Below are 11,830 nucleotides of genomic sequence, written 5' to 3' on the forward strand. Positions count from 1 at the left end.
GCGTGTAGTTCAAAACAATGGAGGCCATACATCTGTTAGCATATGTTTGTTAGCATGGTTACTTTTCTATTTAATTTGTCTTTGCCATCTAATTTCCTGCTCTGTACTCTATACCATTGTCACTATTTGATTGTGCTTGAAACTAGTAGGTGGGTGCTTAGGAAATGCCAAAGAGTGTTTGATGTGACTTTAAATATTGTAGTAATCTACCCTGTTATGTAAGTTATTGATTGTATTGTGTATTTTTTTTCAATTGGCACAAAGAATTGTAATAAAAAGACAAACATACAGTAGTGAAGTCAAAGATGCCATTTTATTGATTAGATGTTTCTTTGTATTCCTGCATGTAACAGAATCAGCCTTCCCTCTCTCTCTCTTGCTCTCTATCCCTCTCCTTCTCCCTCTCCCTCTCTCTCTCTCTCTCTCTCTCTCTCTCTCTCTCTCTCTCTTTACTCTGGTGTGGAGGGTACAGGCTAGTAGTTGGTGATGATCTCGTGGATCCAGGGCAGCAGGGCACAAACCTTGGTGTAGACACCAGGATAGTTGGGCTGGGCACAGCCAACACCCCAGGACACGATGCCATGCAGCTCTCCGTTACATACCAGGGGACCGCCGGAGTCACCCTGAGAGAGAAACAGAGGGGGGAGAGAGATAATGAATTAATATATAAATGAATAAACAAACAAATGAAATGTTCTGTTTGTGAGGTTGCAGGGGTATTCTCCATACCTGACAGGCGTCCTTGCCTCCCTCCAGGTATCCGGCACACACCATGGTATCAGTAATCTGGCCAGGGTAGGATTCGTCACAGGCCTTCTTAGACAGGATGGGGATGTCCACACACTGCAGGTTAAATGGGTTGAACACTGACAGAGGGAGAGACCGATGAGAGACAGAGAAAGAGAGAGAGACAGAGTTGGAGAGAGAGAGAGAGAGAAGTAGGAGCTACACTCTCAAGTAAATTGACTTGCTGATTTCACATCAACATGTAGACCTACAATGAGCTACAGTTGAAAGAACATGTATTTTAGTTGATTACATTCAGCATCCCAATCTCATCCTCATTCCACCCCATCCCATACTGCACCACATCTACATAAATACCAGAGTCAGTGTAGATGTTTCCCCATCCAGACACCACACACATGTCCCCGGCCTTGGGGCAGGCTGTGGGCAGGGCGATGGGCTTGACAAACTTGTTGAGAGTGACAGGGTGGGCCAGCTTCAACAGCATAATGTCGTGGTCCAGGGTCTGATAGTCATAGCTCTGGTGCCAGTAGATGGCGTCCACAGACATGTACTGCTCCGTTCCCTCGTGCTCCCAGATGTGGTGGTCACCCAGGATGGCAAGCTGACTCCAAGGACTAGAGAGAGAGAGAGAGAGAGAGAGAAATAGAGAGAGAGAGGGGGGTAGTGAGAGAGAGGGAAGGAGAGAGAGGTAGCGAGAGAGAGGACATGATTTATGAGAGGAAGGAGAGCAGAAAGAGATTAAGGTAAAGAAGTGGAGAGAGGAAGGCAGAGAAGACAAGAAGGAGAGAGGGGTTGACAGAATGTGAAGACAGATGGAAAATTGGAGAAGGGAGAGGAGAAAAAAATAGAAACCTTTAGGGAGGCACAGTAAAGGGAAAAAGATGGTTGACAATGACCCTGCAGTACTCACTTCATCCAGCAGTGGGCGGCAGAGATGATCCACTGGTCGTTAATGAGGGCGCCACCACAGAAGTGGTAGCCAATGTTAAGAGAGGCTTGCCAGGGCTGGGAGTGAGCCTCACACTCATAACCCCCCACGATCCTGTCATCCATAGGAGCTGCCGCTGAGGGAGAGAAGGAGTGGAAGGGAGAGGGAGGGTCAGAGGAGAAAGAGAGGAGGATGGAGAGAGGGAGTAGTGTTCAGAAAGCATGACAGGAGGAAGGTGACAGAAGACAGAGAGATGCAGAGGTTAGAGATAATGTTATATTATACAAGATGGGCAAAAGGAGAGCATTAAGCTGATGTCCACATTGTCTGTAAAAGATGTGTTCCTCTCTATCCGTGCCTCTATGTATGTTTGTTACCTGCAACCCCCAGGAGTGTGAGTACAATCAGGCCAATCATCGTGCTGCTGAGACAAGTCTTCATTCACCAGACTGGACATGTGCACTCTGCGATTCTCTACATTTATACCTTTATCTCAACTGATATCCCTCCAACCTGCCCTGCCCCCTTTCCAAGTCTCACGTGCCTGATGCCCCACCCCACCTCAAACTCTCCTGCTCCATCATCTTATCACAAACTCCCCTTCCATTGTACCAGGTACTCAGACCATTTATGTTGAAACAGTGTTGAACAGCTGTTGGCCAGATTGTCAGAGTGGTAGGACCATTGAGACCTCTTGCAACACCTCAAAGAAGCGGGGGGGAAAAGTTGTTGTACTTTTCAGGCACTAGTTCTAACATCACAGGTGGCCATTTCTCTCACAGCTCCTGGCCTATATTCAAGGGCATACTAAGTGTACTAAAGAATAGTTGCAGAGATAAGGAAGGCTCTATGAGTAAAATTGGAATAGAACCAGACAGAATGAGGATTTGCACATTTAAAATGTTATGCAATCAGTACATTCAACAGAATAAGTGGTTGTTCTGTAAGATACAACATTGGAAAGTGAATAGACCTTGTGGGATGAGCACGGGCTGTTAAGTAGCCGTGGTCCTTTTGATGCTGCATATGGCCAGCCATGGGTACATGTCCTTGTGTGCCATATGCCACTTCAAAAGGCTAGATGTCTGTCATATTCAGTTTGCCAGCTACTGGTTAATCATCAGGTGTACAGTCCCCTACGTATTTATTTGGGCAGTGAAGATAAAACCTTTAATTTGGCTCTAGACTCGAACATTTTGGATTTGAGAACAAATGTTTTATGCACTACAAAAGTATGTGGACACCCCTTCAAATTAGTGGATTTGGCAATTTCAGCCACACCCGTTGCTGACAGGTGTATAAAATCTAGCACACCGCCATGCAATCTCCATAGACAAACATTGGCAGTAGAATTGCCCGCAATGAAGAACTCAGTGACTTTCAACGTGGCACCGTCACAGGATGCCACCTTTCCAACAAGTCAGTTCATTACATTTCTGCCCTGCTAGAGCTGCCCTTGTCAACGGTAAGTGCTGTTATTGTGAAGTGGAAACGTCTTTGAGCAAAAATGGCTCAGCTGCAAAATGGCAGGACACAAAAGCCGGTGTCCACATACTTTTGGTCATGTAGTGTATGAGGCAACAGTACAGACTTTCACTTTTTATTTTAGCGTGCTTTCATACATATCCGTTTTACCATTTAGAAATGAATGCACTTTTTGTATCTAGTCACCCCATCACTTATAGTGTATTTCATTTAGTCAAAAGTTTCGTATTTGGTCCCATATTCCTAGCACACAATGACTACATCAAGCTTGTGACTCCACAAACTTGTTGGGTGCATTTCCAGTTTGTTTTGGTTGTGTTTCGGATGATGATGTGCAAATGGTAAATATTGTATTGTGTCATTTTGGAGTCACTTCTATTGTAAGTAAGAATATAAGATGTTCCCAAAACACTTCTACATTAACGTGGATGCTACCTTGATTACGGATAATCATGAATGAATAATGATGAGTGGGAAAGTTACAAAGGTGTGGACAAAGGTCATGCCCCCAAAACATGCTAACCTCTCACCATCAAAAATAACAGGGGAGGTTAGGATTTAGGTATGACATTCATGCATCTGTAACTTTATCACTCATCATTATTCAAGATTCATTCATGATTATCATGGGAACATCCACATGAATGTAAAAGTGTTCAGAAACATATTCTATTCTTATTAACAATAAAAGTGAGTCCAAAATGACATTACATTATTTACCATTCATTTCTATTGGGCACAACATAATCTGTAAGACAACCAAAACAAACTGCAAATGCATCCAACAAGTTAGTAGAGTCACAAGCTTGATTTAGCAGTGGTGTAAAAAGTGTTCAATTGTCATTCTTGAGTAAAAGTACAAAGTAAAAGTCAACGCTATACATCAAATTCCTTATATTAAGCAAATCAGATGGCATACTACAACACTCTCAATGCTTATGACACCTTCAAATGGGAGGACTAGACACATAAAAAGTACTTTCATATCTAAATGATGAAACAGACATGTATGAAAGCACATTCAAATGTAAGGTGACATTCTGCACTGTTGGCTTATATAAAATATTTGATCTCAAATCCAAAATGCTGAAGTATAGAGCCAAATGAATCGTTTTAGCTTCACTATCCAAATAAATACGTAGGGGAGTGTATATTGAGAAGTGTATGCAGGTGCGTTAAATCAAATATTGTGGCCCTTGTATGCTTAGGGAAAGGGCAGAGGGAGGTGATTGGGGTGGTCAGCAGGGTAGAGTGAACGTTGTGAGCATATGGGAGGGCAGTGCAGGTAGGGTTTGAGGGGTGGGGGAGGGCAGATAGGGTATGCTGGGTAGGGGAGGTAAGGTAGGGTTTGATGGGGGGGGGGGCTGATAGGGTGTGTATAAATAAAGTCCATGCGCGTGTCCAGGTGTCTTTGATCAACCAGTGTTCACCGGACAGACAGACACCATGAGACTGCTCGCTCTGATACTGCTGGTTGGAGCTGCTGGTAATTAAACACTCACACACATACAGTACTTTAATATACTCTACCAATTATATATCAAAAACTATTCGTAGGGAATATTTATCTAACATATAACAACATCACTTATAACAGCGTTCAACCTTTTTACCCAACAGGCTGTTTCTATGTGATGTAGAACAATTCTGATGAATACTATTCAGAGTGCAACAATGTCCTCATCTCTCCCCTCTTGTGACCACTCTCTCTGTGTGTTTCAGCGGCAGTGCCCCGTGAGGATGGTAAGATCATCGGTGGCCAGGAGTGTGAACCTCACTCCCGACCCTGGATGGCCTCCCTCAACTACGGGTACCACTTCTGCGGAGCCGTGCTCATCAACGAGCAGTGGGTGCTCTCTGTCGCTCACTGCTGGTACAAGTGAGTAAGGGTGGAGGGCAGGGGAGGGAAAGAGGGATACTGTCATGTATTGTCATGTTGTGTCCTGTTCCTGTTCTTTCTCTTCACCCTGTCTCCCTCTGCTGGTCGTATTAGGTTACCTTTTCTCCCCCGCTTTCCCCCAGCTGTTCCTTGTCTCCTCCTAACTACCTCGTCACCCCTTTTCCCACCTGTTCCCTTTTTCCCTCTGATTAGTCCTCTATATCTCTCTCTGTTTTTGTTCCTGTCCTTGTCGGATTCTTGTTTGTGTGTCTCATGCCTGAACCAGACTATCATCGTGTTTGCTGCAACCTTGTCCTGTCCTGTCGGAATCTACCTGTCCATCTGAGCCCACGTGGGTTCATCATTAAAGAAACTCTGTTTGTTAATTCGCTTTTGGGTCCTCATTCACGCACCTGACAGAAGAATCCGACCAAGAATGGACCCAGCGACTTCGGATCCTCTCCACTCAGCCGTCGAGATCCAGGGAGCGATGCTAGGCAGACACGAGCAGGAATTGTCTGCTGCTCGACATGCCGTTGAGACCCTGGCCACCCAAGTCTCCAACCTCACAGAACAGGTTCACCATCTCCGCCTCGATCCACCGGCCACTTCCAGGGCTTTCGAATCTCCGGAGCCCAGAATCAATAACCCGCCGTGTTACTCTGGGGAGCCCACTGAATGCCGCTCGTTCCTCACCCAGTGTGATATTGTGTTTTCTCTCCAGCCCAACACTTACGCCAGGAGCACTGCTCGTGTCGCCTACGTCATATCTCTCCTTACTGGACGGGCTCGTGAGTGGGGCACGGCAATCTGGGAGGCAAGGGCTGAGTGTACTAACCAGTATCAGGACTTTAAGGAGGAGATGATACGGGTTTTTGATCGATCTGTTTTTGGGGAGGAGGCTTCCAGGGCCCTGTCTTCCCTATGTCAAGGTAATCGATCCATAACAGACTACTCTATTGAGTTTCGCACTCTTGCTGCCTCCAGTGGCTGGAACGAGCCGGCTTTGCTCGCTCGTTTTCTGGAGGGTCTCCGCGCAGAGGTAAAGGATGAGATTCTCTCCCGGGAGGTTCCTTCCAGCGTGGATTCCTTGATTGAACTCGCCATTCGCATTGAGCGACGGGTTGATCTTCGTCACCGAGCTCGTGGAAAGGAGCTCGCGTTCTCCGTTGCCCCCCTCTCCGCATCACTACCATCTTCCTCTGCCGGCTCGGGAGCTGAGCCTATGCAGCTGGGAGGTATCCACATCTCGACTAAGGAGAGGGAACGGAGAATCACCAACCGCCTCTGTCTCTATTGCGGTTCTGCTGGTCATTTTGTCACTTCATGTCCAGTAAAAGCCAGAGCTCATCAGTAAGCGGAGGGCTACTGGTGAGCGCTACTACTCCTGTCTCTCCTTCAAGATCCTGCACTACCTTGTCGGTCCATCTACGCTGGACCGGTTCGTCAGCTTCCTGCAGTGCCTTAATAGACTCTGGGGCGGAGGGCTGTTTTATGGGCTCGGGAACATGACATTCCTCTCAGACAGTTAAGGGAGCCCACGGCCTTGTTCGCCCTGGATGGTAGTCCTCTCCCCAGGATTCAGCGTGAGACGCTACCTTTAACCCTCACTGTTTCTGGTAATCATAGCGAAACCATTTCTTTTTTAATTTTTCGTTCACCTTTTACACCTGTTGTTTTGGGCCATCCCTGGCTAGTTTGTCATAATCCTTCCATTAATTGGTCTAGTAATTCTATCCTCTCCTGGAACGTCTCTTGTCATGTGAAATGTTTAATGTCTGCTATCCCTCCTGTTTCCTCTGTCTCTTCTTCACAGGAGGAGCCTGGTGATTTGACAGGGGTGCCGGAGGAATATCACGATCTGCGCACGGTGTTCAGTCGGTCCAGGGCCACCTCTCTTCCTCCACACCGGTCGTATGATTGTAGTATTGATCTCCTTCCGGGAACCACTCCTCCCCGGGGTAGACTATACTCTCTGTCGGCTCCCGAACGTAAGGCTCTCGAAGATTATTTGTCTGTAGCTCTTGACGCCGGTACCATAGTCCCCTCCTCCTCTCCCGCCGGAGCGGGGTTTTTTTTTGTCAAGAAGAAGGACGGGTCTCTGCGCCCCTGCATAGATTATCGAGGGCTGAATGACATAACAGTGAAGAATCGTTATCCGCTTCCTCTTATGTCTTCAGCCTTCGAGATCCTGCAGGGAGCCAGGTTTTTCACTAAGTTGGACCTTCGTAACGCTTACCATCTCGTGCGCATCAGGGAGGGGGACGAGTGGAAGACGGCGTTTAACACTCCGTTAGGGCACTTTGAATACCGGGTTCTTCCTTTCGGCCTCGCTAACGCTCCAGCTGTCTTTCAGGCATTAGTCAATGATGTCCTGAGAGACATGCTGAACATCTTTGTTTTCGTTTACCTTGACGATATCCTGATTTTTTCACCGTCACTCCAGATTCATGTTCAGCACGTTCGACGTGTCCTCCAGCGCCTTTTAGAGAATTGTCTTTTTGTGAAGGCTGAGAAGTGCACTTTTCATGCCTCCTCCGTCACATTTCTCGGTTCTGTTATTTCCGCTGAAGGCATTAAGATGGATCCCGCTAAGGTCCAAGCTGTCATTGATTGGCCCGTCCCTAAGTCACGCGTCGAGCTGCAGCGCTTTCTCGGCTTCGCGAACTTCTATCGTCGTTTCATCCGTAATTTCGGTCAGGTGGCAGCTCCTCTCACAGCCCTTACTTCTGTCAAGACGTGCTTTAAGTGGTCCGTTTCCGCCCAGGGAGCTTTTGATCTCCTCAAGAATCGTTTTACATCCGCTCCTATCCTTGTTACACCTGACGTCTCTAGACAGTTCGTTGTCGAGGTTGACGCGTCAGAGGTGGGCGTGGGAGCCATTCTTTCTCAGCGCTCCCTCTCTGACGACAAGGTCCACCCATGCGCGTATTTTTCTCATCGCCTGTCGCCGTCGGAACGTAACTATGATGTGGGAAACCGCGAACTGCTCGCCATCCGGTTAGCCCTAGGCGAATGGCGACAGTGGTTGGAGGGGGCGACCGTTCCTTTTGTCGTTTGGACTGACCATAGGAACCTTGAGTACATCCGTTCTGCCAAACGACTTAATGCGCGTCAGGCGCGTTGGGCGCTGTTTTTCGCTCGTTTCGAGTTCGTGATTTCTTATCGCCCGGGCTCTAAGAACACCAAGCCTGATGCTTTATCTCGTCTCTTCAGTTCTTCAGTAGCCTCCACTGACCCCGAGGGGATTCTCCCTGAGGGGCGTGTTGTCGGGTTGACTGTCTGGGGAATTGAGAGGCAGGTAAAGCAAGCGCTCACTCACACTCCGTCGCCGCGCGCTTGTCCTAGGAACCTTCTTTTCGTTCCCGTTCCTACTCGTCTGGCCGTTCTTCAGTGGGCTCACTCTGCCAAGTTAGCCGGCCACCCTGGCGTTCGGGGTACGCTTGCTTCCATTCGCCAGCGTTTTTGGTGGCCCACCCGGGAGCATGACACGCGTCGTTTCGTGGCTGCTTGTTCGGTCTGCGCGCAGACTAAGTCCGGTAACTCCCCTCCTGCCGGCCGTCTCAGGCCGCTTCCCATTCCCTCTCGACCGTGGTCTCACATCGCCTTAGATTTTGTCACCGGACTGCCTTCGTCAGCGGGGAAGACTGTTATTCTTACGGTTGTCGATAGGTTCTCTAAGGCGGCTCATTTCATTCCCCTTGCTAAGCTTCCTTCTGCTAAAGAGACGGCACAAATCATCATCGAGAATGTTTTCAGAATTCATGGCCTTCCGTCAGACGTCGTCTCGGACAGAGGTCCGCAATTCACGTCTCAATTTTGGAGGGAGTTTTGCCGTTTGATTGGGGCTTCCGTCAGTCTCTCTTCCGGCTTTCACCCCCAGTCTAACGGTCAAGCAGAACAGGCCAATCAGACTATTGGTCGCATCTTACGCAGTCTTTCTTTTCGCAACCCTGCGTCTTGGTCAGAACAGCTCCCCTGGGCAGAATACGCCCACAACTCGCTTCCTTCGTCTGCGACCGGGCTATCTCCTTTTCAGAGTAGCCTCGGGTACCAGCCTCCGCTGTTCTCATCTCAGTTCGCCGAGTCCAGCGTCCCCTCCGCTCAGGCTTTTGTCCAACGTTGCGAGCGCACCTGGAAGAGGGTCAGGTCTGCACTTTGCCGTTATAGGACGCAGACTGTGAGGGCTGCTAATAAGCGTAGAACTAAGAGTCCTAGATATTGTCGCGGTCAGAGAGTTTGGCTCTCCACTCAGAACCTTCCCCTTAAGACGGCTTCTCGCAAGTTGACCCCGCGGTTCATTGGTCCGTTCCGTATTTCTCGGGTCATTAATCCTGTCGCAGTTCGACTTCTTCTTCCGCGATACCTTCGTCGCGTCCACCCGGTCTTCCATGTCTCCTGTATCAAGCCCGTTCTTCGCGCCCCCGCTCGTCTTCCCCCCCCCCCATCCTTGTCGAGGGCGCACCCATCTACAGGGTCCGTAGGATTTTGGACATGCGTCCTCGGGGCCGTGGTCACCAGTACCTCGTAGATTGGGAGGGGTACGGTCCTGAGGAGAGGAGTTGGGTTCCCTCTCGGGACGTGCTGGACCGTGCGCTGATCGAGGATTTCCTCCGTTGCCGCCAGGTTTCCTCCTCGAGTGCGCCAGGAGGCGCTCGGTGAGTGGGGGGGTACTGTTATGTATTGTCATGTTGTGTCCTGTTCCTGTTCTTTCTCTTCACCCTGTCTCCCTCTGCTGGTCGTATTAGGTTACCTTTTCTCCCCCGCTTTCCCCCAGCTGTTCCTTGTCTCCTCCTAACTACCTCGTCACCCCTTTTCCCACCTGTTCCCTTTTTCCCTCTGATTAGTCCTCTATATCTCTCTCTGTTTTTGTTCCTGTCCTTGTCGGATTCTTGTTTGTGTGTCTCATGCCTGAACCAGACTATCATCGTGTTTGCTGCAACCTTGTCCTGTCCTGTCGGAATCTACCTGTCCATCTGAGCCCACGTGGGTTCATCATTAAAGAAACTCTGTTTGTTAATTCGCTTTTGGGTCCTCATTCACGCACCTGACAGATACCTAGTAAGTTGTACAATTGAATGCATTCAACTGAAATGTATCTTCCGCATTTAACCCAACCCCTCTGAATCAGAGAGTTGCGGGGGGCTGCCTTAATCAACATCCACGTCTTCGGCATCCCTGGGGAACAGTGGGTTAACTGCCTTACTCAGGGGCAGAACGACAGATTTTGGGCCAAAATGGACCAAAAGGAGGGCTATTCTTTGTCTTCTGCAGTGAGACACTTTGAATCTTATCAAACTGACATGAGGTTTCTCTGTAATCACATTGTCTTTCCTTTTGTCCTCTCCCTCCTCTCCTTCCTCTGCCTTTCCTCTCCTTCGTCTGCCTCTCCTCTCCTTCCTCTGCCTTTCCTCTCCTTCGTCCTCCTCTCTCAGCCCCTACGCAATGCAGATCATGCTTGGAGAGCACAACCTGCGTGTGTTTGAGGGAACTGAACAGCTCATGAAGACTCAAAACATAATCTGGCATCCCAGGCAAGCTACCACCTGCACTTACCCTTTACATATCCCTTTAGGAACGTCATTTTATAACAACTGAACCCAGGCTGAATGGGGTTTTATCACATGCAATACAAATCCCTTGGCCTATCTCTGTTCTTCTCTCTGTAGCTATGACTACCAGACGCTGGACTATGACATGATGCTGATCAAGCTGTTCCACCCTGTGGAGATCACTGATTATGTGAAGCCCATCCCGTTGCCCACAGGCTGCCCATACGCAGGCGTCCCCTGCTCCGTCTCTGGCTGGGGCAACATCGCCACCGGAGAGGAGGGTGAGACGGACCAAATACCCCTGCATTTTACCTTTACAAAACTGTAACCACAGAAATTACAACCAAACACACTATACGAAACCAACTTTACCAACATTAATTATACCCTCAGAGCCTTTATCCACACACACTCTAACAACACACACCTCACCCGGAGAAGAGGTATGACTATGGAAAAATGATTAAATTATTAAATCTCCCTGTATTTTGCTTCCTTCTCAGTAAACATGCCCGCCCGTCTGCAGTGTCTGGATGTGCCCATACTGGAGGATGAGAAGTGTGAGATGGCCTACCCTGGCATGCTCACCCGCAGGATGGTGTGTGCTGGATACATGGACGGAGGCAGAGATGTATGCAACGTACGTACAGTATATGACACATTTTTGATGAGCCCTTTTGCTATCTTTGTTGTGCAGTCATTTAGGAAACACAGTGGTACATATTAGGATCAACCTGAGTTGATTTCTTACCTCTATCTCTCTCTCAGGGGGACTCTGGCAGTGGTCTAGTGTGTTTGGGTGAGGTTCATGGCCTGGTGTCCTGGGGTCAGGGCTGTGCCGTGCCCGGATACCCCGGAGTCTACGTCAAAGTGTGTGAGTTCCTCCCCTGGATCGATGAGACCATGAAGGCCAACATGTAACACCACTAGCTGCTTTCCTCCCTGTCTCGCAGACCTCCACTCCTCCAAACTCTTCCTCCCTGTCTCTCAGACCTCCACTCCTCCAAACCCTTCCTCTCTCTCAGACCTCCACTCCTCCTCACTCTCTCTCTCTCTCTCTCTCTCTCTCTCTCTCTCCTCCTAGTTCAATACTAAAGTGGACTCAGCACAGAGTGTAAGCATGTCAAACACAATAAAGCCTGAAGTTACACTATCTTCCGTCTGTCTGTCTTAGGAACTACACTTTCATTACTATGTGGATTTGTATTGATATGATCAGAGAACAAACTTCTGAGT

At 48.6% G+C, this 11,830-nt stretch overlaps 2 protein-coding genes across 2 annotated transcripts; one reads left to right on the forward strand and one right to left on the reverse strand.

Annotated features, from left to right (window-relative positions):
- Window positions 1–294: 294 nt before the first annotated feature.
- LOC110510120 (trypsin-2-like) lies at window positions 295–2,199 on the reverse strand. Its single transcript, XM_021591465.2, has 5 exons — window positions 2,056–2,199; window positions 1,661–1,814; window positions 1,105–1,364; window positions 730–866; window positions 295–623 (listed from the first exon to the last, which is right to left on the reverse strand). Exons 1-5 carry the CDS (start codon window positions 2,117–2,119, stop codon window positions 474–476), a joined length of 765 nt encoding a protein of 254 aa, XP_021447140.1. The 5' UTR covers window positions 2,120–2,199; the 3' UTR covers window positions 295–473.
- Window positions 2,200–4,570: 2,371 nt separating this feature from the next.
- LOC110510128 (trypsin) lies at window positions 4,571–11,747 on the forward strand. Its single transcript, XM_021591477.2, has 6 exons — window positions 4,571–4,649; window positions 4,886–5,042; window positions 10,478–10,576; window positions 10,712–10,875; window positions 11,098–11,234; window positions 11,363–11,747. Exons 1-6 carry the CDS (start codon window positions 4,610–4,612, stop codon window positions 11,513–11,515), a joined length of 750 nt encoding a protein of 249 aa, XP_021447152.2. The 5' UTR covers window positions 4,571–4,609; the 3' UTR covers window positions 11,516–11,747.
- Window positions 11,748–11,830: the final 83 nt, after the last annotated feature.

This window comes from Oncorhynchus mykiss, chromosome 3, assembly GCF_013265735.2.
Source record: "Oncorhynchus mykiss isolate Arlee chromosome 3, USDA_OmykA_1.1, whole genome shotgun sequence".
Classification (NCBI taxonomy): domain Eukaryota; kingdom Metazoa; phylum Chordata; class Actinopteri; order Salmoniformes; family Salmonidae; genus Oncorhynchus; species Oncorhynchus mykiss.